Source organism: Condylura cristata, unplaced genomic scaffold (genome assembly GCF_000260355.1).
Source record: "Condylura cristata isolate star-nosed mole 26May11 unplaced genomic scaffold, ConCri1.0 scaffold00006, whole genome shotgun sequence".
NCBI lineage: Eukaryota > Metazoa > Chordata > Mammalia > Eulipotyphla > Talpidae > Condylura > Condylura cristata.
Genome location: NW_004567107.1, coordinates 65,119,900 through 65,146,388, shown reverse-complemented (window position 1 = coordinate 65,146,388; position 26,489 = coordinate 65,119,900). Strand labels below are relative to the sequence as shown.

Genomic DNA, 26,489 nt, shown 5'->3' with positions numbered 1-26,489 from the left:
ACTTCCCTCCGCAAGGCTTCCCCCTATTCCATGGATGACAAAGACCCTCAAAAGTTCTTCATGTCAGGTGAGAGGAGCGGGCAATGGCCAGAGGCATGGGAGCCCCTCAGGACGTCTGGACTCAGTGTCCCGCCCCTACAGGCTTCACGGGCTATGTGCCCCGTGCCCGCTTCCTCTTTGGCTCCAGCTTTCCTGTGATCACCAACCGGGCCCTGCAGGAATTTGGACGGATGCACTCTCAGGGCAGATCCCAGGAGGGGCCCACACATCTCCCCCCACTCCCCAGGAGCTACCCACCTAACCTGGGCCTGATACCTCACTACGGGGGCTACGTGCCAGGTGAGGATGGCCCAGGATGAGGCTTTGGGGACAAAGATTTGTGTGTGTGTGTGTGGGGGGGAATGTAGATATGGGTGGAGGTGGTTTGGAAGTTGGAACTGTAGCTATGGGGAGGACCTCAGACCACATGGTTCAGAAAAGGGAACTGAGGTAGCTCAAGTGGGGAGTAAGACCCGACTTTAGAAGGCAGACTGGAGGGTCCAGGCAACCGGCTGAGGAATAAATGGCTTTGCCATGCCACTGGCTACGCATGACAGATTCTCTTCGCCACACAGGGTATAAGTTTCAGTTTGGCCGCACGTATGGGCACCTCACCCAAGATGCTCTGGGTCTCGGCACCTGCAGAAGCAGCTCCTGGTGTAGGGACACCTGGACTTCGCGTTCTCTCTTCCCGTCTCATCTTACCCAGCCATCCACATGGGCTGGAGGATGAGGGGAGGCACAAAGAGAAAATGGTTGGAGGCCAAGCACCTTTTTTATTAATAGGTGTAATAAATAAATAAATAAATACATAAACAGAAGCCTGGGCGCCTCGTCCCTCTTCTGACCACCAGACACTGGTCGCAGCCTATTTACAGCTGGGGCTTAGGAGCCTGGGCCCCAGCACTGCCACCCATCCTTCTCACCATCTGGCCGAGGGAACCCTGCACATGGGCCTCTGGTCACCTCACTCCACAGGGACACGCTTGTCTGTACCCATGGAAACGCTGGCCCACACAGGTCAGGGGGATCCTGGCAGCCCAGTGCTGTGTCCCCTCCCTCCTTTCCTGGGTGGAGGTCTGGATGAGGTCACTGGGGCAGTTAAGGGGGGGAGTAATTAATACTGAGCACAGGGATATGTGGCCCCCAGATCTCGGTCTGTTTTCTGTAGCCAAGCCGGAGGGCTTGCAAGGGCTCTCGGGCTGAGTCTGGGGGTGGGAGTGGAGGGGGGTAACGAGGGTCCCTGAGGCCACCAGCATGCACAAGGCCTCAATTTTGGCTGCTTCCAGGGGTTGAACTTGGAGTTGGGGTCAAGGTCACATAGGCCAGAGGCACCAGGCCAGTGTCAGTGCCGCGGCTGCAGCGCAGCCAGTCTCCTCCCGCGGGCCCCAGCACCCGTAGGATATCTCCCTTGTGGAAGCTCAGTTGTCCGGGGCCTGTGGCCAGATGGTGGCAGAGTGCCTTCACCTCGCTGTGGGAACAACAAACGGCGGTCAGAGAAAACCCACAATGCTGAACCCAGTCCCAGTCCTACTTCCTGGGGCTCACCACGGAGGTTTGGAGGGCAGGCCTGGCGAGGGGGGCTCCTGCAGGCTCTCCCTGGGCTCTGGCTCCCGGCGGGCACCCACTGTCTGTGCCACTCGTTGGAACATGGACTTGTCCAGGCTCAGCCAGTCCGAGGGTAGCCTGGGGGAGAGTGGGCGGGGCTCTGGCTCTGACCACACCCGGGCTGAGCAGGCTCCCCAAACCCCTCCACCTCCACCATGGGCCCACTCTCACCTGTTGGTGGGTCGGGCTTCCCGTTGCGTCTTCCGGGACCCAAAGAGGTGTCCCCACTTGATGCCGCCAGGTGAGGGCTCTGGGGCTCCTTCTTCATTTTCTGCTGGGGGAGCAGTTGGCCCCTCTCTTTCTCGACTGCGCCTCAGTTCAGCCAGCACAGAGTCAGGGGGGCTCCCCATCCAGAAAGGCCAGCCCCTGTCCCGGCCAAGTGTCTCCTCAGGGGCAGGGCAGGCTTCAGCTCCCTCCACTACGCCCTCTCGGGGAGGTGGTCCCCCACCTCCTGCCCCCTTTTTCTTCTCACTGCTGCTGCCACAGCTGCTATTGCTGCCACCACGAGGGAACCGAGACCCCTCCGTGGAGCCGTCGATATAGACCTGGGAGCTCTGCATGAGCTGGTACCACCAGCCGGCCTGCCCACCTCGGGCCCAGCGGCCACGTCCTGCAGCCCCCGCAGCCTCTGCCACCTCTTCCGTCTCCTCCTCTTCCTCCTCATCTTCTCCACCTTCTGGGGCACCCACACCCTTCACTCGCTCCCCATGGGCTGCCCTGTCCATGTCTCCAGGGCCCTCCTGGCACCGAGCCCGGGTCAACTGGAGCGTCGAGTGGGCAGAGAGCAGCAGGTCCTGGGACACCCGCAGCAGTTCCTTATGCTGCCGCTGCTGCTGCCCGCTCTGCAGCAGCCGGTGCTGGAACAGCAGGTCGAGGCTGAAGGGCAGCAGGGCCAGGGGCTGGAGCAGCAGCAGCAGCTCCTCGAAGAGGCCAGGGCACACGGTGTGTGCCGCACTCAGGAAGCCCCACGGCTGGTAGTGGGTCTGGATAATATCTAGGGAAGAGAGAGAGGGATGAGCTGCATGAGAAGCAGAGCCTGGCCTGGCTGTGGGCCTCTGGAGAATGCACGCAGGGTGCCAGGCTGCGTCCGGCCACGCGGATGTCCCGCAGTGCGAACGGTGCCTCCCGCGGTCGCTCAGGGCACAAACGTCACCACCTGACACTGCAGCCCTGAGTTCAGAGGAGACAGGCGCTGGGGTTGCTGACCACCCTGACTTCTGGATTGCCTAAGCATCTGCTGACTCCAGGACTCTAACTGAAGCAGAAGCTGAACAGGGTTTGGGGAGAAGCTCGAGACTTGGCGGAGAGCTGGTGTGGTTCCCCTCCCCACCTCCGGCATCTGAAGCGACAGCCGTGCCACCCCTGTTGACCTCTGAGGCCCGGCCTCTACTGAATTTGCAGACAGAGCAGGATTCTGGGCATTACCTTCATGGTTATAGAGGTGATTAAACCAGAATTCCAGGGACCGGATGCTGTAGGGAGACAGACAGGTGAAGAGTTGAGTCTTGTGTGGATACAGAGCAGATACAAGGAGACGGCCAGGGGTCAGACACAAGTGGAGGTAGAGGGGAACACTGTTCTAGGGCAGGGATGCTATTTGGTTAGCTGCACGTAATACAGTGCTGGGAAGTGTGGGGAGGGGGCAGGTGAACATGTGACTATAAACCATTCACTGTCTCCTGGAGTGGAGTCAGTTCACACAGGACCCAAGGGACCATGGTGGCTACTGAGAACGAGCTCAGGGCCAAAGGGGATGACCTGGCCCATATTTGAGAAAGAAGAACACTATGCAGTGGTGTGGGCCCTAAGGTGGCTTCAGGTCGAGCTGGATTTGGAGACAGTGCTGGAATGAAGAGGATCAGGGCTTACAACACTCAGAGAAAATGACAGACCAGATTAATTTCCAAGTGAGTGAGATCACGGATTTGCAAAGCAGTGAGGGAGGAAGTGGGGTCGCAGTGGGGGACCAGGGGCCTATCGAGAGGCTGTGGCCGGGTGGGGAGAATGTGAGCCTGGGCAGATCATCCTTTCTGTTTCAGTGTAGGGAACTCAGAGGCGCGGAGTCCAGGGGTCTGGTGTTTACGGGCTTTGTTGCACCACTCACTTGAGCAGGCCGAGGATGAAGGCATTGAAACGCATGGTGTGACTGGTGAGCTCTGGGAACTGGCTGACTTTGTTGTAGAGGCCATGCAGGACCTTGGTGGATGGACCTGCAGGGAGTCAGAGTGGAGGTCACATGCCCGATCTCGGGAACCTCACTCAGTTCTGCCCGAGGCCCCTGTCTTGTCCTCTGGCACTCACCTAACTGTGTGGAAGCCTCAACCACACTCCATGGCATGTTCTTCCTCTGCCCGATGATGACATCGAGTACAAAGGCCTTAAGCCCATCCTCCAGCACAGCCTGGACCGCAGGGCACAGGTACTTCAGAACCAGGTGGCCAACGTTGGGGCTCACAGAACTGTTGCCCAGTTTCGCCTGCAGATGCAGTGAGAAAGTACAGAGAATTATGGGAAGCCTGACTGAGGTCCTCCCTGACTCTCAGTGCTAGGGTGCTTCTCTGGGCCCGCCACCCCTAAATGCAAGAGAGGAGGGGAAGGTGGTTGTGCAGAATAGGCCAGGGTCTGCAGGGGAGAGCTCAACCCTTCACAGTGGCTTGCTTACTTTCACCCCAGGATCCCGGCTTGTGCCAAAATGGGCCACTATGAGGTCCACAGCGGTGTTAACAGCTTTTACCAGGCCTGAAAACAAGAATTTGATGTGAGCAAGTCCTTGAACAACCAGCGGCACTGATTCCTCAGTGTGTGTGTGTGGGGGGGGGTAGGGGCAGGGGTAAGGTGGGGTAGGCTTCTGCGCTCTCTCTGTTCCTACAGCTGGGCCTCGTCAAGGCATCCAGGTCTGGCTCCTTCCAGTTTCTGCTCAATTCTCAAGACTCTCTCTTTTTTTTTTTCACCTCCCAGCTTGAGGACTCCACTCAAGATCCTAACTTTCTTGCTTTCTTGCTCCAATTCTAAGGCCATCTAACTATCGGTCTTCTCCACTCTGAGAAGCCAGGCTCCTGGCTGCCACTCACACCCACGCCTCAGAAGGGCACTTCTATGACGTGTGCCTTGCAGGGCCCACCGCCACTCTCTCAAGTCACGTCAACCTTCACCCTTGTCTCGAGGTCTTGGTTCTTCCCACAGGGAACAGAGGTCCTGGGTCAGGAGTCCTTCAACTTCCCTCTCCCCAAAAGGACAGAGCTGTATTACATCCACCTCTGAGCCCCTCCTGCTCCCTCTAGCCTGCTTTCCATCTCGGAGGAAGGTGGCTGTTCCCTTCTGGCCTGAGGCTGGGGTCCTTTTCCCCCTCTGAGCTTTGAATCCTGCACTCTGCCTGTGCAAAGACCTGTGGTGTCACCTTTCTCCCTTTTCTCAGGCTTCTTCCCTTAATCCCACAATCACGCTCAGGTTTCTTCCCGCCATCTCACTGAAGAAGCTCTCACTGGTCCTTTCCAGGCTAAATAGAGTAGTTCCTCGTCAGTCCTTATCTTCCTAGATGCTGTCACCGTGGTTATCCATGTCGCTAGGCCTGGTCCTCCAGCTCCCCCTCACCCCCACTATAGCTCGTGGCATTTATTTACCTCACGGCAGTCTCCCTCACCACACTTAGCTACCTCAGGGAAGAGCAAGAAGCCTGGTTCTTAAGCCTCTGCTAAGTGGCCCCGGCTCACTGGTCTACACCCGCAGTACACACACAAGGGGCCGCCTCTGTCTTGTGCGCCCTAAGCCCTTCCCAGCACCTGGGGTTTCCAAACGGGGAGATACTCTGCAGGGCTGGTTAGTAGGGCACCAGGCACAAACAGGCGCACATGACAACAGAACTACGGGCCTGAGCAGGGTGTAACATTCACCTTTTTTCTGAAGCAGGTCGATGGATATGGCTTCTGAGCTGCCGTCTGGGGACAGGCAAAACTCAGCTGGAGGCTTCTCAGTCAGAGAAAAGGGGTCCTGAAAGTCGGGACAGGTCAGCGGTAATGGCTTCACTGCTTGACCTGGAAAAAAGCGAAAAACCAATCCCGACAACTGTCTTTCCAAGAGCTGCCGCTCAGGTCCTCAGGCCGGCAGAGACTGGCCGGCGCTGGCCCCGGCCCTCGTCCCTCTCGTCCCTCCCTGCTGTGGCTGGGCCTGCCCTGTGTGCGCTGCGGACCTAGCCACACACCGTTGAGTCGGCAGTTCAGATGGCCAGCAGCACTGAGGGAGCCAGGGAACTCAAAGATGGGGTTCCTTCGGGCCAGCCGAGCTTCCTGCGGCCTTCGGTCTAGGCTCCCCGACAAACCAGGCGGCCCCAGTGGGTTCTTCCTCCTGTATTCCCGCCATTTGAGTGCTTGAGGGGATAGGTGGTTAGCTGGAAACAGAGCAGAGAGCAGGGGACGGGTAAGAGTTAGCAGGAAATCACGTTTCATATCCACCCACTAGGCCCCTACAGAACAGGAGGTGTGGCCATCAGAGGATAGTAAGCCGAGATAACTGGGCAGGGAGAGGCAAGCATTTAGCCTCTGACCCCAGGATGGAGTGTAAGAAATGGTTCTGAGGGAAGGAGAAGTGTTGGGGTGAGGGCTGGGGTGGGTGGGTGAGTAGAAGAGGTGAGCTCATACCATTACTGGGTCTGGAGGCCATGCTGCCCTCACCGCCTCCCCGGACCAGGCTCTCGGCTCGGCTGAGGTTAGATCTCCAGGAGCCCAGAGGGGGCAAGCTGCCTGTGCCATGGAGTCGGTATTCAGCCAAGGTCACTATCTTCTGATCCTCTTTCTGTGGCTGCTGGGAGGTGGCAGTTCGGACAGCAGGACAGGAGTGGTTCCATGGGGGTGAGCTTTTTGTGGCTGTGGCCTGCTCTGGGGGAGGGGAGCAGGAAGTGGAGGCTGAAGAGTCGGTGCTGGGCCCAAAGGGGCCAGCACTCCGGATTGGGGAGTAGCTGCCCAGGGGTGATGGCCGTGAGGTTTCTGGCTCTGGCCCGGCTTTCTTGGCACCTCTGCTGGCGGATACCACTGATTCCCCTGAAGGAGCTGGGGCTGCGACTTGAGTAGCCAAGGAGGCAGGCTGCTGTGCACGGCCGCAGCCCGAGAGGGTGTAGAGCTGGGAAAGGCTGTGGAGGGCGCGAGCCTTGCTCAGCTGCTTGGGGAAGTGGTGCTGGAACACGAAGGGCTGGATGGGCAGCGTGGTTGGTCTCTGCTCCTTGCTGTAGCGAAGGACTGGCCGGCTCTCGGCACCACCCCCTGTGGCAACAGGGATGGAGAGGGATCAGACAGACAGACAGACAGACACTGAGAGGAAGAAGGGCAGCAGGGAGGAGATGATGCTCCCGGGGGAAGAGGGAGAGATGGGCAGGGCCTGGGCTGCAGGAACTGAACAGGGCAGGACTGAGCCAAGTCTGGAAGTGGCACCGCTCCCTTCTTCCTTTTCCTGCTATTCTCATGATGCCGTACAGTCTTGTACCCCTTGGTCGGTCAGTCCTTCATCTTCCTGACTTTAAGGTGTATCTTAAGGCTCAATTCTTATACCTCACTTCACATTTTCTTCACTGCGTTTTTCAAGCTTGGAAAATCACATAGGAGACTCTTGTACCCATAGCTTTATCCCTGACCTTGCTGATCTCTAGATTGAGGGTTCTGCTCCCACTTAAAAATTGCTATTTTAAAACAGCTCTTTTTTCCTTTCTCCTGATGACTTGCATTTCTGTCAGTGAAAGAGCCATCATTTTCTTTGCTTCTAAGGTCCTTAAAGAACATGGAGTCAGAATCAGATTTTCAGGTCAAGATGTTACTAACTTCAAGCTTTCATTCATCCCATCTCCACTCAACCTGACACATTTCACTCTTGAGCAAATCTAACCATAATAAAACATTTTATGGGATGCCTGGATGAGTCTCTGGTCACCCCTATCCAGCCCACTCCCACTCTTTCACGACCCTGGCACTGGAATCTGAGATTCCACATCTGCTGCCTTTACACGGCGTCTGCCTTTACACGGCGTGTGGTCCCCAGGACTGACCCTCTCCTGTCTTCTCTGTCAGTCTTTAGGTGAACAGTCCTCCAACCCTGGAACTGTGGACACCCTGCGGCATGGATAGTTGGTTCCATCAAGCACTGTAAACACCTCAATGAACACAAGGTGGCGCTAGAAGCACCCACGCTGCTGAAGCCCTGGGTGTGGCTCACTGCACAGGTAGCTGCTGATACTGGCTGGGGTGGGCAGCACTGTACCTTCGCTTGACAGATCCAGACATTGCAAATTTAAACAGAGTAAGTCATTAGTCCAAGGTCACACAACCAAGAAGTAGGAGAGCTAGAATTCTGCCTGAGAGTCTGACTTAGGGGTCAGTGATCTTTACTTGATTTCACTACACATGGGGGCTTCCGCAGGGCTTCCTCTCCCTGATCCCTTCCCATTTATTCACTTCAGGAAGCACCCCCTAATGAGGATTTCAGGATTAGCCCCACACTCCCAGGGGAGTTTCCAGACTACACCCTCCTGGCAGCCCCAAGGCTAGAGCAACCTGGCTGCCCCCCCTTGCTCACTGTGCCGCAGCCACACTTCCGTCCCTCAACACTCCCCCCCCCACCCGGGTTTCGTTGGTTGTTGTTGGGCCGGTTTTTTTTTTTGTTTGACTTTTTTTCATTCACCAGGCATCAGCTTCAACATTTCTCTAGTGAGATCGTTTTTGATAACTCCAGCCCCTCTGGCAAATCACGGTCTATCTTTTCTTTTTAGAATTTGCATACTATCAGAAATGACCTCGTTTATTGCCTACTACTGCGCAGAAGGGTTCCAGAAAAGCAGGGAGTTTCTTTTGTTCATTTATTGCTGTATCCCCAGTGCCTCTAAAAGACCTTGCTATAACATAGGCACAGAATAAAGATCTGTTAAATGGATTAAGCCCTGGGATCAACCTTGATTTTATTGCACTCAGAATCTTCTTACATAAACCAGCGTCCTTCCTAAAATACCAATTTTATTTTATCCTGTGTCCCTTGTTTTCCACAGAATAAATTAGTCAGGTGGGCGTCCACCTGTCCAGTCACAAAGTCAGCTGCTCTCACCTCAAAATTCCACACCGACCACCCCACTTACAGCCCACCACTTCTGGGGTGGTGGTGGCGGTGGGGAATGTCTTCTTCCTTTCCACTTATTTAAATATCAAGTTTCAAGACTGAGCTAACCTTGGAGTTAGACCCTCCCAACCAAGGGTAACTTTGTTACGCTTCTATAAGTATGTTTGAATTAGATTATTTATTCCCACTCTTTTAAAAATCCTCCTGTTAGTTCCCAGGGTGGGATTTGAGGGAAAGGAGTAAGATCAGGAAAGAAAGGGGGGGGGCCTATTGTGGCGAGTAGGTCTGAGGTTTGTTCCCACAGGGAACAGAGGGAAAAAGTTTTCTTACTTTTCTCTGTGATAGTCCCTAAGAAAATTGGAGAAAGAACACATTCACCCAAGTCTGCTCTTCTCAAGGTGAGCCAGTCGCAGTCCCTCCATTCCTTTTTAAAACGGAATGTCTGGAAACTTCCAGGTGAGCCAAAGCAGATTAGTTTGGGGTAGGAAAGGAGACTCCCTACTGGAATCTATAAAAAGATCCAGTCATTTTAACTTTTAGGAAGCCCTTCCAAAAAATGCTGACTCATTCTGAGTTTGCAATCAATTAAATGTCCTAATCAATTCAAGTTGACATATCAAACTTCCAATCGCATTTCCTATTGGTCCCTTCCTTATTAGCTTATTAGATCCTTTAGGATCTTGATCCATTTTGTTGTTCAGGATCTCAAAGTGATCTCAGCTTCTTTCATCATTCCTGAATTCATGAATGGTCATTCATATGTTAATTACATATTGGCAAGAATCAAGAGATGAGCCCTGTAGGGCACTGGAGATTTATGGAACAGAGCAGAATTTCAACATGAAAGTCTTCTCTAAAACAAACAAACAAACAAGCAAACAAACAAACAAACACTTTTCCTGCCCTCTTCCCACCTCTGATCAAGACTGCATGGCCCTCAGACACCAGCCTAGATGAACCCACCAGACACTGCAGTCTGAAGAAGAGGGGTAGCAAAGGACTCCCGCCCGTTTGGCTGTTTCTGTCTGGCTCTTTCCTAGAGCCCTCCAGCTCCATGGTAAGTCCTCTGCAGTTTAGGAGTGTAAAGTCACTCGCCTGCCTAGCAGCAGAGATACTACCACTTTTAGTCTTTAAACCACTTTTATTGGAGAAGTCAACAGACACAACCTATGGGTCTGCCCCCCACTAGTGCTACAGCACCTGATTTACAGCCTCACCCCCACCCACTTACACCAACCCCTCTGAGGTCAGGTTTCCATCCCTCAAATGCTGCTTTGGGGATCCCCTAACCTCAATCTTAGCGATTTCTCTCAGAACTCATTTGGTTGAACTGTATTCTTTTTGAAACTTTTTCTTTGGTTCCTGTGACTTCACGCTCTCCTGGCTCCCCCTCTCTTTTCTTGCCTAGTTATTCCGCCTCCTTTGAGAGTGGCTCTGTTCAGCTCTTAAGCCCCTATCTGTTTCTTCCGTAAGTGGTTTTCCTGGATGCCCTGGTCCACTCATCACTTCAATTGCCATTTTTACTCCACCTATGTGCCAATCGCGGTGGTCTCCTGACCCCCAGAAGCCATCCCTTCCCATCCACTCCCACCCAAACAACCTTGCAAATCAGAGCATACCATTAAGTCGATACAGCCACCAATGTCAATTCCCTCCTTGAAATTTTTCAACGGTTCCATTCCCACGCTCCTGTGATTGCACCAACCTAGTTGCTGTTTCTGGAAAGCTCTTTTAATAACACTATCCAATGAGCCTAGATGTTCTTACAAGTCTCCATAAAGCTCATCCCTAATCGTCTCTTTAGATTGTGCTTTAACGTTAGCCGTGTTTGCAGTCTGTCTTGACATTTAACCTGCATCAGATATCCTTTTCACAGACCAGTGCCATGCACCGCCATTTCTGATTTAATTATGTATCGCCTTTTTTGCCTCTATCCTTGGTGGGAATTCCCTAAGGACAGAAACTGTCCCTCTCCTCTACCACCAAGACCCACTCAACACAGAGGGCTCATAAAATAATTACTGAAAATATAATAAAATAAACAAGTGAAGAGCTGACCTAGGAGGTTTATGGGTCAAGAGTCAGGTCCCAGGCTCTTTGAAGAGTGGCTGTGGTCACTGGCCACTGACACTAGTGAGGTGTGCTTGTTGGACATAACCCTGAAGCAGTCTGTCCAAACTGAGCTGGCCTCTTAGTCTTTTCCCAGTAAATCCACGCCTCTCTTTGCAGTCTTTCCCATGCTAGCGTCATCTTTCCGGTCATCAGGCTCAGAACCACTCTGAGTATTTCCTTTCCTAATACGCCAACTTCTAAGCTCTGCTGATTTTATTTCCTCAGTCTTTTTATATCCTCTGTGCAGCCCCCAGCCCCCACTAGAACTGCAGAACATGCCTGGACTGGACGTTGCCCCATGGGCTGGGGACCTTCCAGTGTCGGCCGGGTGGCAGAGCCCACCACCGCGGAGACCATGCATATATCCTGCCATTCCCCAGCCTCTAGGTCCTTACCGTCAGCTCTAGCTCTTGCATCCCGCTGGGTATGGCTGTTGGCTGGGCTCCCTGGGAGAGCAGGCCCCGGATCCATCAGCTGGGCATGGTGTCCAGCAGCTCTGACGCCAGAAGGTGGCATCTCACTGGACTGGGGGCTCTGACAGACCTGGGTAGACCAGGACTCTGGGCCCACTAGGTCCATGCCTGGCCCCAGGGGCATGGGTGGTAGGCTATGGCTACAGCGAGTGCCCGCATCCAGCGTGCCCACCTTATCTTGCTGGGCTTCCTGGATGGGTGAGAACTCCTGGGACGAGTCCCCAACACTCACTCGAAGTGGGGGCGAGCCAGAGCCTGCAGCTTTCTTCCGGCCCTTGGCAAGCTCAGCAAAGGAGGTGACCCTCCTGGGTGGGGAGCTTGGCCCAGCCAGGGCTGCGGGGCCCTCACTCAGGCGCACTGGGCAACTCAACATGCGTTCCAGTGAGCCCAGGCGTGCTGGGGGGCTTCGCTCAAGGCTGCGGTCATAGCTTCGGGAACGCTGACGTCCGGTGCTAAGGTTGGGGGGTGAAGTATTAGTGTAGACTTGCCCCTCAATCACGGTAGGGCTCACAGGTACAGCTGCTTCCACTGAGGACCCCACTGCTTCTTGCTTCTCCGGCTGGACTTGTGGCTTCTGGAACAGGTAATACTCAGAGGGCTGGCCGGGCCCGGGGCCTGTGTCTGTACCAGGGCCTGTGTCTGCGCTGGGGCCTGGTGTGGGACTTAACTTGGTGTGTTCCTCAGAGCAGCTGGTGATGGAAGAGCCAGCTGGGCTCGGGGATGATTGGGAGGACAGGTCACAGGTGACAAGTTTATAGTAATTCTGTGTGGCCACAACAAGGCGGGCCTGGCTCTGGAAGCAGGCTGTGAGGTCAGCCACTGCCGGGCAGGGCTCACAGTGTGGGCGGTAGGAGTTGCAGTTGGCATCAAGCTCAGGAGATGAGGCATGAGGACAGCCATAGCCCCCTTCCCTTCCTCCACTGTCAGGGTGATGGGACTCACAAGACATCTTGGACTCGGTAGGGGAGGGCTGCAGGTCCAGGTAGAAGGCGCCGGGGTCTGAGTGGCTGCAGAAGGAAGAGTCGCTGCAAGACTGCGGGGCAGAGTTGAGATTGGCACGGGGATTGCCATGCATCTTGTTGTAGAGGGTGCTGAAGGTGACCAGCACACCGTCTGAGCTGTTGCAGGATGAGTCACTCACATAGCCCATGGACTGGTCAGCCGCTTCAGACTGGCTAGATGTGCTACTGCAGCGGCAGTGCTGGGGTCCCGAGCCTGAGCACCTGGGGTTCCTTGGGGACTCATCTGAGCTGAGCTTCCATTCCTGGTCAAAGGAAAAGCCAGAGGTATCACTGGCTCCACCCCCACTGCCGCTGCCCCCGGGACCCCCACACTCATCCAGCTCCATGGTCTCTGTTTCCGGCTCTGGCCGGCAACAGTGGCCGGTGCTGCATTGCTGGGCATCCAAGGTGGTCACCGGCTCCTGCTCCTGCCCCTCTACCACGCCAGCCCGGCAACGTGTCGCCCCCCACGGTCTGCCCACTCTGGGGCCAGGTGGTGGCAACTGGAAAGAGGAGAGATGGAAGGTGGGCTGGCCAGTTCCGTGCAGGTGGAAGGACTGCTGGGTGGCACTACTGCCAATGCTGTCGTCATATAGGTCACTGAGTCCTGGCTCAGCCACACCCTCCTGCAATAAGAAGGGATTATGTCGCTTAGGGGCCCCGGGGCCTCTTCCATCCCGACCCCTACTCTTGGTGCAGTCTGCAGACCGTGCAGATCCCCCGGGAGCAGAGTGAAGACTGCTGTACAGCAGGGAGTCGGCTTGTCCGAGGTCTTGATCAGCCTGGGCGATGCCCAGCTCGGGTGGGCAGAAGGGGTTGGGTCTTGTGCCCCCACCACTTCCACTTGCCCCCCCACAGCACTGCCTGTCTGGGACTTGACAGTGCACCAAGGGGATGTGGTGGACGATGAGGGTCTCTCCAGTCAGCTTTGGAGGACTATCCATTCTGGAAAGTTCGAACAAGGGCATCAACAGCACCAGACACTGCCCCCAGAGCCCAGTGGGGCAGAACACATTTCATCAGGAGAGCTTGGCACCTGGAGAGAGAGGGAAAGAAAGGGAACCTAATGTCACCTCCCTGGAAGTCAGGGACATGCCCTTCCCCGCATCATTTTCAGAATGGATGAGCCCAACAGGAGAAAAGACTTGCAGAATCAAGACAGAGCTCGACAGCACAGCTGCGGGGCGGGGGCTCTCCCGCCACCCGGCACTGTCCAGGCCCAGCTCTGAGCTTCCCCTTTCAAGTTCACCATGCAGCCGCTTGTGATGAGTGATCAGGCCATTTTCATGCCACACATGAAACTCTGGAACCTCGGGGCAGCACTTCCCCCTTCATTCTAAGGACCTTTCCTTGGAGGTAAACAAGGATTAATTCCGAGTACAAACAAAAGTATCGGAGAGAGGCACAAGTCAGAGGCGACTGTGTAGGGGGTCTGCAAGGGCACTAGGCACTGAGAGGACACAGACGCCTTAGACAAGTTTATCTCAAGGGGGACATCACGAATAATACATCATGTACACATAGCAGTAGGCTATAATTTTGCAAGAAAAGTATTTTAAAATCCACTATATCGTTTCCCGAGTGACTGTTACCTTGGGCCCTTGTTCCTTTGATGGCTGTGGGCTCAGAACCCTCAGGCTCCCCACTACTGTGCTGGAGCTTCTTGAAGCAGAGATGGAGTTGGGCATTAGGGAGCCCCTTCCTTCTCAGTGGAGGTGGGGTCTATTTTTTTTTATCTCATCTGTGTTCCTCTCATACAGCATCACATAAAGCCCAATAACAGGAGAGGTGTGATACAGTCTCAGTAACTCAGCTAGTCTTTTGTCTAGCTCAGGATACAGGTTTTCTGAAGTGCCCTAAATCTAACCAGTTTGATTGACAGCTTAGAACTTTAGGTACAGGTGGGGGTGTGTGGCACTCTAAGAAGCCCAACCTTCCTGGTTTTCCCTTTGATAGGCTCTCTCTTACTCAAGGCCACCTGGACCCAAGGACACAAGAGCCCATTCTGAGCTGCCCTGGCCTCTTGGCCAGACTGTGGCAGAACAAGCTCAAGAACTATTCCCCTGCGTTACAAAATTGGGTCCCAACAACCTGCTTTTAGAATCCTCATATCTAATTTCTTCTAATTCAGTCATTTCCTCCCGTCCACCCACTAGAGTCAAATCTCCCATCGCCTAAGTTCTCCACTATCTAGTTGAAACCCTTCAAGTGACCACGAAAAAAAATTATTTAAACCACAGGATCACAGCTTTTCACATGGAGTGCAGTCAAGAGCTGGTAAGTCATGCACACTCAAGGACATGAACAGACAGCACGTGAGAAGAAGCACTCGAATGGCTAATAAGTACATATGTGAGGGGCCAGCTCTTAAAATACTATATTAGAAAGGCTCCTTTGTTGCACGTGTAAGCTTTTGTGTGTGACTGGGGTAAAGAGAAGCTATGGAGAAAGCAGAAACTAGAATGGCTAACCGCAGCTACAAGATTAAGTTATAGAAGAAAACAGAAGAAAATCTACTAGCTGAGAGTCTCTTATATCTGATACCAAAAGCACGCATGACAAAAGAAGAAAGAGATAAGGTAGTCTTCATAAAAATTAAAAACCTGGGCCCTCCCTAGTGGTGCAGAGGGTTAAAGCAGTAGCACTGCAAAGCTGGCTGTGGCCGCTTTGGTGCAAGTTTGAGTCTCGCCCCAGAGGTGACCCACATAGCCTGGCAGACCTCTCCTCTCTTGACCAGCCCGCTGTTTCCCTCATCAGTGTACTTCGTCAGTCGGCCTGTTCTGCTCCCTACTCTGACTCTGGTGCATCCTCTCATGGCTCCTGCACCTCTGGCCTGTATGCCAGTTCTGTATGCATAAATAAATAAATAAACCTTAAAAAAGGGACAAAACTATTAAAAAAAAAATGGAAACCCTTGTACCCCAAAGGACACCCCCCTCCAATGGGAGAGAACACTTGCAAATCATGTACCTGTCAAGAGACTTTTGATCAGAATATATAAACAACTCAATAATAAAAAGATTAAATTAGGCCCTCCCTGGTGGCGCAAAGGGTTAAAGCACAGCCCTATGAAGCTATCCACAGCCACTGTAGCATGAGTTCGATCCCGACCAGGGGGGTGACCCACATGGCACGGCAGACCTCTTCTGCTTCACCCACTGCTCTCCTCAGCAGTGTATTTCAGTCAATTATCCTGTTCTGCTCTCCACTCTGTCTCTGGTAAGTTCTCTCATCCCCCTGCAACTCTGGCCTACACCCTAGCTCTTGTATGCATAAATAAATAAACCTTTAAAAAATACATTAAATTAGAAAATGGGCAAAAATCCTGAATAGACAGTTCTCCACCGAAGACATACAAATGACCAAGAAGCACGTGAAAAGATGCTCCACATCATTAGCTGTTGGAGAAATGAAAACCACAATGAGATTCCACTCCAACCCCACTTCAATGGCTAAGATGAAAAAGACAATATGAATGGTGGCGGTGGCAAGATGTGAGCAGTGGGAACCCTCCCACATTGCGGGGAGCATTATAAAATGGGGCAGTCACTTTGGAAAACAGTCTGGCAGTTCCTCAAAATGCTTAACACAGAGTTACCACATGGCCAGCAATTCTACTACTAGGTGTGTACTAAGAGTAGTGAAAACACATGTTCACACAAAAACTAGTGTGTAAATGTACAGATAGCACTGTCACAGCAGCTAAAATAGTGGGGATAATTCAAATGTCTGTCAGTAATGAAGGATAAACAAAATGTGCTATATAGAGAGCGTGGATCATTATTAAATAAAATATAATAAATAAAAGGAATGAAGCACTGTCACGTACCACAGCATGAATGGACCTCAAAAAAGCATGTAAAAGGAGCCATTCATAAAAGGCCTCATTGGAGGTGGTGTGTGGTCGCCTACTCATGAGATGCCAGAATAGGTGAATCCAGAGACAGAAGAGAGGTTAGACCAGGAGGCTGGGGGATGGGAGAGACTGCTAATGGGTGTGGAGGTTCTTTCTGGGGTGATGAACATTTTTTGAAATCACAGTGCTGATGGGTACACAAATCTGTGAACGAAATCAAGACGACAGGATTTTATGGTATGTGAGTTATGCCTTAACAAACCAGCTGATTACAACGTTTTTTAAACAGAAAACAAAAAGACGAAGCTGTATAGAAGGGTGAAGGAGAGGTCAGGAGTGGGGGACTGGACATAGGCAGAGACAAGGCTGAGAGTGAGAAAAGAGAGGAACACATGCCGTTAAGGATCGGGTTTTGAAGAGAGCTAGAGGATTTTTTTTTTTTAAAGATTTATTTATTTGTACATACAGAACTGGGGTACAGGCCAGAAGCTCAGGGGCGGCGAGAGGCTTCACCAGAGACAGAGTGGGGAACAGAACAGGCAGATCGACGAAGTACACTGCTGAGGGGAGCAGCGGGCGGGTCAGGAGAGGTCTGCCACGCCATGTGGTCACCTCCAGGGCAGGCGGGAATCGAACTCATGCGGAAGCGGTTTTAGATTCTCAGTGCTGTGCTTTAACCCGCTGCGCCACCAGGGAGGGCCAAGAGCTAGAGGATTTTGAGATGCTTTGCTGAAGGTAATGAAATAATTTCCCGGGTGTGCCCCCCACCACAACCTCTTCATTTCTTTCACCAAGACAGCTTTGGGTTCAAATATATATGCCACAAAAATAACAGAAGGTTGGAATTTACTAAAATTAATAATCTATAATTAAAAATATGGGAGAATCATTAAAATGATGTGTTGACTTGGAAAAACATTCACAAAGTCTTAGTGTACATAAGATTACAAAGAAATGGACCGTAGACACTGTCTTTTTATAAGAACATAATGTATGTATCTGGCTAAATCTGTTCAGGTTGCCATAACAAGATACTTCCAACTGAGTGATGTAGAAATAGCAGAAATTTATTTATTTATCTCAGTTCTGGAAAGTCAGAGATTAAATGGTAACACGGCTGCATTCTGGTGAAACCTCTTCCTGGTTCACTGTTGGTGCCTTCGAGCTGTGGCCTCACTGAACCCTGGTTTATAAGAGCATTAGCCCCATTCTGAGGGCACTGCCCTCACCACTAATCACTTCCCATCTCTTACTATCATTGTCTTTGAGGGTTAGGATTTAAACATTTGAATGGGGGTGAGGGTGGGTGAAGAGTGGGGTGGGCGGTAGAATGAGGTGGGGGCAACATGCTCGGAAGAAAAAAATTAAAAAAAAAAATTATTTATTGGACCCTCCCTGGTGGCACATCAAGTTAAAGCGCAGCACTGTGAATCTAGCCACAGCACTTCAGCACTAGTTTGATCCCTGGCTGAGTCCTGTATATATAGATTCAAAAAAAAAATCTTAAAAAATTATTTATTTATTTTTGCTTAGAAGAACCAGAGTGTTGGCCAGAGGGGTGTGTGTGTGTGTGTGTGTGTGTGTGTGTGTGTGTGTGTGTGTGTGTGTGGCGGAGGGAGTGGGAGCGAGATGATTCACCAGAGACAGAGAGAGGAGCAGTGGGTGAGACAGGAGAGGTCAGCTGTGCCAAGTGGATCAGCTCCCTGGCTGGGCATGGGGATTGAACTCAGGCCTTGGTAGTAATAGTGTGGAGACTTAACTCCTAGGCCACCAGACAAGCCCAGAGGAAAATTTGAAAGCACATATAACAAAATTTTAACAGTGTTACTTAACTCTGTTGAGAAGTTTTGGGTTATTTTTAATTAGATAATTTTAAATTTAACTTTTGACCTTTTATCTGTATTTTCTAACTTTATAATAAATGTCCATAATTTAATTTTTTTTTCTTTAAATGCCATGAGCACGGTAGGTTCAGGAGGGAGCTTCTGCCTACGCACAGTACTGGATTTCCCCCGGGTCCACCACAAAGAGGCCTGGACATATAGCACAAAGATTAGAGCATCAATGGGCTACAGCCGTCACTCATGTCCAGTGGCTATTCCTGCCTGCACTTAAAGCACCGTTTTCCAGATGTAGTCACAGTATATACCACACACATTTATAATTCTGATCCACAAAACCATTGCTGGGTGATATGTGCACTCATATGGAAAGACACTGACAGGAGTCTAGAAAGCAGAACCTCTGAGCCAGGGGCTGAGGACATGGGGGTGATGAGGGAAACTTTTTGCCAGTTATATTATGTTGTGATGTTTATACATCTGCCACCCCCCCCAACCTCCCCCCCCAGACTAGAGAGGCTCCTTGAGTTCAGAAACAGTGACCTCATCTCTGAGACCCAGGGACCTCCACATAGTGCTCGGGGCTAAGTAACTGGCAGGGGCCCAGTTACTTGCTGACTCCTACCTCACCCACTTGAAAAACCAACTTGCCTGTCTTTTTATTATTGAGTTGTGGCTATTAAAAATTCATTCTGGGCCTCCCTGGTGGCGCAGCGGGTTAAAGCACAGCACTAAGAAGCTAAAGCCACTTCCCAGTGAGTTTGATCCCTGCCCACCCCGGAGGTGACCCACATGGTGTGGCAGACCTCTCCTGACCCACCCGCTGCTCCCCTCAGCAGTGTACTTCATCAATCTGCCTTCTCTGTTCCCCACTGCTCATGCCTCTCACCACCCCTGCACCTCTGGCCTGTACCCCAGTTCTTTATGCATACATAAATAATTCTTCAAAAAAAATTCATTCTGGAAAAAGGGGAGCACTTTGTCACATAAAAGTCTTGAGAATATTTTCTCTCAAACTATGGTTTGCTCATTTGTTTTCTTAGTGTTTGTTTTTTTTTTTTTCGTTTAAAGATTTATTTACGCATACAGAACTGGGGTACTGGCCAGAGGTGCAGGGGTGGTGAGAATTCACCAGAGACAGAGTGGGGAGCAGAACAGGCAGATGTACTGAAATACACCGCTGAGGGGAGCAGTAGGAGAGACAAGAGAGGTCTGCTGCGCCATGGGGGTCAGCTCCTGTTTGGGGAGTCAACTCATGCTGCAGTGGCTGTGGATAGCTTCATATTTCTGTGCCACCAGTGAGATCCTGATTTCTTTTTTTTTAATGCTTAAAGCTTTCTGTGTCCTGTCAAAATATTTATCCCAAGATCATGAAGACATTTTCCAATTTTCTTTTCTAAAAGCTGTATAGTCCTAGCCTGTACATTTAGGTTGTATCAAATTCCCTTTTAGGTTTACAGTTTTTTTTTTTTACTGGTTGATTTAATTTTATCTCATAGTTTTGTATTTCAGAAAAGGTCTTACTCTTTTCTGATTTCTAATTAGCGTAAGAAAATGCCTGCCAAAATTCAGCCAACAGTAGGGAAACTTTGCAGGCAACTTGTGAGATATGGTCTTCAATCTCTGCCCACAACACGTGCGTATTTTTCACAAAGCACTTTTTAATGTATGTTATCCTTTCTTTCTTTTTTTTTTTAAAGATTTATTTATTTGTGCATACAGAACTGGGGTACAGGCCAGAGGCTCAGGGGCGGTGAGAGGCTTCACCAGAGACAGAGTGGGGAACAGAACAGGCAGATCAACGAAGTACAGGCGGGAATTGAACTCATGTGGAAGCGGCTTTAGATTCTCAGTGCTGTGCTTTAACATGCTGCGCCACCAGGGAGGGCCTGTATGTTATTATTTCTTAGTGATCCTTAACAACCACTCTTCATGGTAGGCAGAGTCCTTTACATTTAATAAAATATGTAAATGAACACCCAGAAAAATAAAGTGACTTGCCCAAGATCACTTAATGAATAAATGACAGAATTAAGACTGGAGGAAGGGCTCAAACATTTGCTCTCTCTTGTCAGTTAAGAATGAAGTGAGATGATGAACTTCATGTAATATAAATGTACGGATTTTTAATGATGCACACCTAAAACTTATAAGGCAAAATTACTCAAAAAGAATGTACACAGCCTATGTGACTCAATTTCAAACACTACACAGCTCATTTATTGAGAGCACATCTCCCGGGCTTCCTTCCTGGGGGTAACTTGTTCTACATCAAGTTAATACTGTGCTCCATGAGCTTTAATAAGAGAAAACAATGAGGTGGGAGAGCTCATCCCAGACTTTTTGTGCCCTGATTAAATGGAGAAACATGGGAGAAGACGGGGAAGGAATAGAGAATGTGGAATAGCAAGAGTGAAGGAAAGCTCTGTCAGAAGATGGCCAGATGGCCCCCTACAAGCTCCGCCTTTTAGGTAAATACAGCACAAAGCGTGGACGTGCAGCTCTCCAGAACAGGAGAAGTTCAGCTGAGATCCCTTCCCCTGGCCCTCAGGGGAAGTGCCTTTGGTCTATCATAGCAACACTGTTAGTGATCACCTATCAAACACTTACAGGTAACTTACACACATTATCTCAATTTCACTATAACTCTTTAAAAATCAGGCATAGCCATCCCCATTGTCTGGGTGAGAAAACCTAACCCAAGCTAAAGAGTAGTCAGTGACACACAGAGTCATACATGATGATACAGCTGAGATGGGATCCCAGGTTCTTAGTTCTCTCACCACCACCACCCTTCCTAAAGAAAATGATCAGGGCCACACCCTCTTCCTAAAGTCCCAGCATCACCCTGCTGCCCTGCAGCTGTTTCCTGCCTCTCCAGGACCTCCCGCCTCAGAGCCTCCATTTGCAGTTTGTATCTACCAACTACCTACTTCTCCATTCCCGGACTTCTCCATTCCCTCTCATAATGCTGCCCCACGCTTCCTCAGTCTTCAGTCCCACCCCTGCCCTGCTCGGCCTGTCCTCTCCCTGTCCCAGCACTCCTTGCCCTGCTCCGTGGCTCACATTCCTAGATGCTTCGTGGGAACTGACACCCTCCCACAACTTCCCAGCATACTCCCAGGCATGTCTGCACACTGTCAAACTACTGACTCCTGTTAGCCTATGTTTTTGAATTTTCTACTAAGGTGATCGATGGGAACTTAAGGCCCTCTTTCTAGCTGCTCTGCGGAGGAAAATGTTCTAGACATTAGAAGAAAGATTCTTCTGGTCCCCAGCATCTTCCTGCCAACTGCAGACCCCTTTCCCTCATTGCTGGAGTCTCTGGAAGGCTGATGGGGAAGACAGTCGGGATTCCTTAGCAATCTGACCTTGACCTGAGGCCCTGATGAGGTGCCTCAGTGGAAGGGACAACCCTTTCCCTCTGGGTCCTTTCCTGGGAGGGGCTGAAGGAGGAGAGCAGGAAGATGCTTTTGGGAGTATCAGCTTATGCTGAGGTACCTTCCTGCTGGGGATCAGTCTGTGTAAGGTGTAGAAGGCATTACAGTGACTGCCCCCGCCCACAACCCCACAAACACAGTGGAGCCTCTTGGTCAACATTCTCTCTCATTCACCCTCACCCGGGCAGCAGGGGAGACCCTGGCGGCTGTGTGTGCATGTGTGCCTGTGCCTGGAAGGAAAGGACGGCTTACTGCTTCCCAGCCCTCCTCCTGAAGCTTCATGATCCCTCATGTTCTCCATCATAAACTCACAGTGGCTTTAGAGGGTGTCTCCTCCCATGAAGCCTTTGTTTCTAGATATGATCGCCACTCTGACCCACCCTGTGGCATCCTCATTAGAAATACCCAGGAAAGAAAGGATATTATTATCTGCTTTTAGACAAAACAGCACTAGCCCAGCTCTGCTGTTCCCCAGCTCTGCACCACAGCCTCAGTGTATGGCTGGAGGAGCCTGTGTAATGTTCGCTCTCGGGCTCGCTGTCACACTCCCTTCTCTTTCTCCAGCGCAAAGACAAAGCCAGCCGCCCAAGCCAGGGCCCAAACGAGCTGACGGGCTACCCCCGGCGGCTCTGCCCTGCCCCTCCCCCCCGCGCGGCTGAGCCATACCTCAGTCGGGAGCCTGGCGCTGTACCCCGAGGCTTCTGTTCCTTTTGCACTCCAACCAAGCTCTACCTTGCCAGCTGCAGCCGAGGCACGGGCCCACAGGACCACACAGGGGCCACGGGGCCGATTTCCTGGGTCTGATTTCTGCTAATACAATGGCATCGTTGCTAATGCAGGGAGGCTGCGCAATCCCAGCCCCAGTATCCTTGCTGCTGCCACCGCCGCTGGTGCTGCGGTGACGTTGCTGCTAGGAGAAGGGGGAAGGGAAGGAGCAGGCTTGCCCACAGCGCAGCGCCGGGCTCCCGCCCTGTCAGTCCCCGCGGGCCCTTTGGCATCGGGGAGGAGGAGGGGGCGGGGGCGAGCGGAGTCAGCCTCGAGGGCAGCGGGTGCTAGGCCTAGGAGGAATATCCGAGGCAGTCAGCGAGGGAAACGCGGAGCGCGAGGCCGGGCTCCCCTCTCGTCCTCAGACTCTCAGGGAAAAAGTCCGGGCAGAGGCTTTAAAGCTTCCTTCCTTCCTCCCTCAGGCCCCTCCTTTTAGATCTTGGCCAGAAACCTCTCCCTCCTCTTTTGCCCACAGTGAATGACTCCTTGTTTTCTAGTTTTTTCCCTTCACCAGGATTCCTGACTAGCCTCAGGGTGGGGCAGCTAGCCTGGGGTGGAGGGGTGTCCTGAAGCCCTGAAGGGAGGCTGCAGAGACTGCTTGCTCATCATTCCACCAGCAGCAATCCCAAGTCGGCCCTTGGGGATCCCAGTTACACAACACTGGGTATGAGTCTCCAGAGAAAAGGGGTCTGTCTCAGAAAAAAAGAAAAAAAAAAGGACTGGCCCTTGGGCAGGCTTCTGCGTGCAGGGGAGGCAGTGGGTCTGGGGACCATGCTGGCTGCGGGTTCTCTTCCTAACACAGGGTCCAGTTCAGTTCCCCGATCCCAGTTCCGGGCCTGCTGGTGGGGCTGGTGCAGAGCCAGGCCCGCTCACCTCAGCAGTGTGACTAAGTGATGACCAGAGTAGAGCGGGGTATCTGGGGAGGCAAAATCGTTTAGCCAGGCCAAGGGGTCAAGTCTATCTTCTAGGGAAAGGAAGGCTAAGGAAAGGACCTCCCTTAGGCCAGAGAAAGCCCTTAGTGCTGGCAGAGCCTTGGGGAGCCCTCTGCCCCTCCCCTGCTCCACCCAGCTCAGGTTCTGGGTCATTTCTGTGCACACTGATCACCAGTGGAGAAACCACGGGCACAGGCAGCTGTACGTAGGAGCACTGTTTCTGTCTGCTTCCTGCCACGGCTGCTATGCCACACTGGGACAGAGTTGGCCTCAAGATGCGCATGACTCCCAAGCATTAGCCCTGCCTGGGGTTCTTCCTGGAGATGACTACTCTCCCAACACCACAACCAAGCTAGGGGTTTCAGGTCCCTGCAAAGAGGCCTTAGATTGAAGGGCCAGGAGCATAGCAGTCACCTCTCAGGAGCCTGAAGAGTTGTAGCTTTTCCCTTTTCTTGTTTCTCCTATTCGCTGTGAGGCTCGTGTGCCCACTGACCACATGCTGAGATGCAGTGAAAGGTAGAGAGACCTTCCAAAATTCATCTCCAACCTTGACTTGAGGGGCCATGGTCCCTTTGCTCCTAAAAAAGCAGGGAATAAGGCTTCCCGGTGGCAGAAGGGGTTGAGTCTCAGCGTTATCAAGCTACGGCCAGCCACTGCAGCATGGGTTCGATTCCCCGCCAGGGAGCTGTCCATGTGGCCAGGCGGACCTCTCCTGTGTCACCTGCTGCTTCCCACAGCAGTGTATTTTAGTGGATTCACCTGTTCTGCTCCCTGATATTCTGCTCCCTGGTCTCTGATGAAACCCTCTCACCTTCCACACCTCTAGCCTACACTCCAGTTCTTGTATGCATAAATAAAATAAAAAATATATCTTTTTTTTTTAAAAGCAAGGAAACAATGTTAAAGGGAAAGGGGGGTTGCTGTTCACAAAACTAACAAACCACCAGGATGTTGAGAGGAGCGGTAAAGGTGTCATTGTTCTCCCCTCCCCCTCGCTGATGCAGGCCTGTGGGGGTTAGGGGGTGCATGAGCAGCTGTAGGTCAGGGCAAAGTGATGACCATGACCAAGTATTTGGAGTTCTAACTTCTTTTTGTAAGAACATTGGTGTAGGGTCTGGTCTGTCCCTGGAATTTCTGAGACTAAGCCATGCACTGCATTGGGGAGTCTCTACCGAGGAAATGTTTCCAGCTGCCTGTAGAAGGTAGAAGCTGTCATATTTTCAGTGCTTGACTTGCTTCACCACATGACCGACTTCATCACCCTTTACTTGCTACCCAATACTGCCAAAGATTTATAGGACTTTTGATGAGAGATACATTATTTTCTGACCAGAGACAAAATACAAACACTACCACATTATAAATCACAACTATCTCCTAACTAGTCTCCTCATGTGCAGTTTACCTTCTAGTACTCCCAGATTCACTCTCCAAAGCACCATCTGTCTTCCATATGTCATTCCTGCCACTCTTCCTGTCTGATGTCTGATGTTTTTCCATCATCCAGAAAGCCAAGTTCAAACCCTTCCTTGCTTCCATATGATCCAGCAATTCCACTCCTACATATCTACTCAAAGGACACAAAAACATTAATTCAAAGTACACTTGAACCCCTATGTCTACCGCAGCACTATTTACAATAGGTAAGCTATGGAAACAACGCAAATACCCAAAAATAGATGACTGGATCAAGAACACAATGGACTATTACTCAGCAAACAAAAAAGATAAACTAAACTCATGCCATTTGCAGCAACAGGGATGGAACTCGAAGGGACTATGCTCAATGAAATAAGCCAGAAAGAAAAAGAAAAAATTTTGGTTGGGTTTCATGTATAGGAAGAATGCAGAGGAACCAAATAAAGAATCAGGGAAAAGTAATTATAATAAAGTAATAATAAAAACCAACAGGCAACTATAAATCAGAGACATCCTGCAAGACAGACGGAGGGAATAGGGTCAACAAAGAGGAGGGAAAAGGTAAGGGACTGTGGTGCTGGTGCACAGTTGAATTGGTGATGGGAATTTTGGTGGGAATTTTACACCTGAGAGGAGGAAGTGAACAATGATGCAAAAAGTATATAAAATAAAATCAGCCAACCAGACAAATAAAAAACCCTTCCTTTTGGTTCTCAAGGTCCATCTTCTTGGCTGTCCATCCCCTTTCTATTCAGCCCAACTTCCCACAACCCATCCTGGAGTCCTTCAATCCTGTTTCACAACCTCATTTGTACTTTACTGCCTTTGTTCATTCAGATTCTCCTGTCTATTATACCCCACTATACTCAGAATTATCCAAACCCCACAAGTCCCAGATCAGCAACTCCCCCAAGCCTTTGGGTTGATCTGATCCATTCAGAGCCAGAGTGGTTCCTCTGTTTCATGAAACCCTGGTAGCATGTTTTTATTTTTTTATTTTACAGACACACAAAGAAAATTCCCACACAAAAAATCAGAGGGTCAAAATAGGATTGCCAACCTCTTACTGTTAACAAAAATAAGAAAGCTTTCCATCTGCTATCATCACCATTCATAAAAGAAAGTATACTGTTATTACTCTTGTTATTTCACTGCACACTGATAGAAACTTCACCAGGAACCAGCATCTGTTCATGAGAAGTTCTGAATAAGTTAGTTGATATGGTTATTATTCTGACCTGTATATCTGTCTTAATATTGTTATCTCTTTAGTCCAAGTTATATTCATTTCTTTATGCCCAATACCCAGCAAATAAGACACGATCATTTTTATTCTGTTTCCCATAAAACTTAGCACAGTATTTGGCATATATTGTAGAAAGTAAGTCAAAATCTTGTTGATTAAGAGCAGTCTAAAAAAGAGATGTTCTTGAGTGTGAGAGTGACTGATGGGCAGATTTGACTCAAATGAAGAAAAGACCATGGGTATTCTTAGGGAAGAAGGAATGGTGAGGGATGGAGGGGGGCAGGAGAAAGGTCTATTAAAAAGGAAGCTTAGGGACAAAAAGTTATGGTTCTTCATGATCTTGAGTTAGTCAAGACATTCTTAGACATGATATTAAAAGTAAAGTGACAGGGCCCTCCCTGGTGGTGCAACGGTTTAAAACACAGCACTATGAAGCTGTTCACAACCACTGCAGCACAAGTTTGATCCCCGGCCAGAGAGCTGACCCACATGGCGAGGCAGACCTCTCCTGACCTGCCTGCTCCTCCCCTCAGTGGTGTATTTCATCAATATGCCTGTTCTGCTCCCCACTCTGTCTCTGGCGAATCCTCTCACTGCCCCTGTACCTCTTGCCTGTACCCCAGTTCTGTATGCACAAATAAATAAATATTAAAAAAAAAAAGTAAAGT

The 26,489-nt window shown here is 50.9% G+C and overlaps 2 protein-coding genes across 6 annotated transcripts in view; one reads left to right on the top strand and one right to left on the bottom strand.

Moving 5' to 3' along the window:
- FAM166B (family with sequence similarity 166, member B) overlaps positions 1-702 on the top strand; it is a 1,936-nt gene extending 1,234 nt beyond the window's left edge. The window contains 4 exon segments of the mRNA XM_012721263.1: positions 16-67; positions 142-339; positions 615-677; positions 680-702. Of these exon segments, the coding sequence (XP_012576717.1) occupies positions 16-67; positions 142-339; positions 615-677; positions 680-702 (336 nt within the window).
- Positions 703-795: 93 nt separating this feature from the next.
- RUSC2 (RUN and SH3 domain containing 2) overlaps positions 796-26,489 on the bottom strand; it is a 68,359-nt gene continuing 42,665 nt past the window's right edge. For 2 of the 5 annotated variants that reach the window (XM_012721395.1, XM_012721396.1), the window contains exons 3-13: positions 11,244-13,358; positions 6,282-6,899; positions 5,834-6,031; positions 5,538-5,678; positions 4,310-4,386; positions 3,949-4,123; positions 3,752-3,857; positions 3,073-3,119; positions 1,819-2,641; positions 1,588-1,725; positions 1,296-1,510 (exon numbers count right to left, since the gene is read on the bottom strand). In XM_012721395.1, the coding sequence (XP_012576849.1) occupies positions 1,309-1,510; positions 1,588-1,725; positions 1,819-2,641; positions 3,073-3,119; positions 3,752-3,857; positions 3,949-4,123; positions 4,310-4,386; positions 5,538-5,678; positions 5,834-6,031; positions 6,282-6,899; positions 11,244-13,290 (4,572 nt within the window). In that variant the 5' untranslated portion in view covers positions 13,291-13,358 and the 3' untranslated portion in view covers positions 1,296-1,308. Of the gene's footprint in view, positions 1,511-1,587; positions 1,726-1,818; positions 2,642-3,072; positions 3,120-3,751; positions 3,858-3,948; positions 4,124-4,309; positions 4,387-5,537; positions 5,679-5,833; positions 6,032-6,281; positions 6,900-11,243; positions 13,359-22,125; positions 22,602-26,489 lie in introns of those variants that run through there. The other 3 variants (XM_004677764.1, XM_012721397.1, XM_012721398.1) reach the window with 3 other exon arrangements.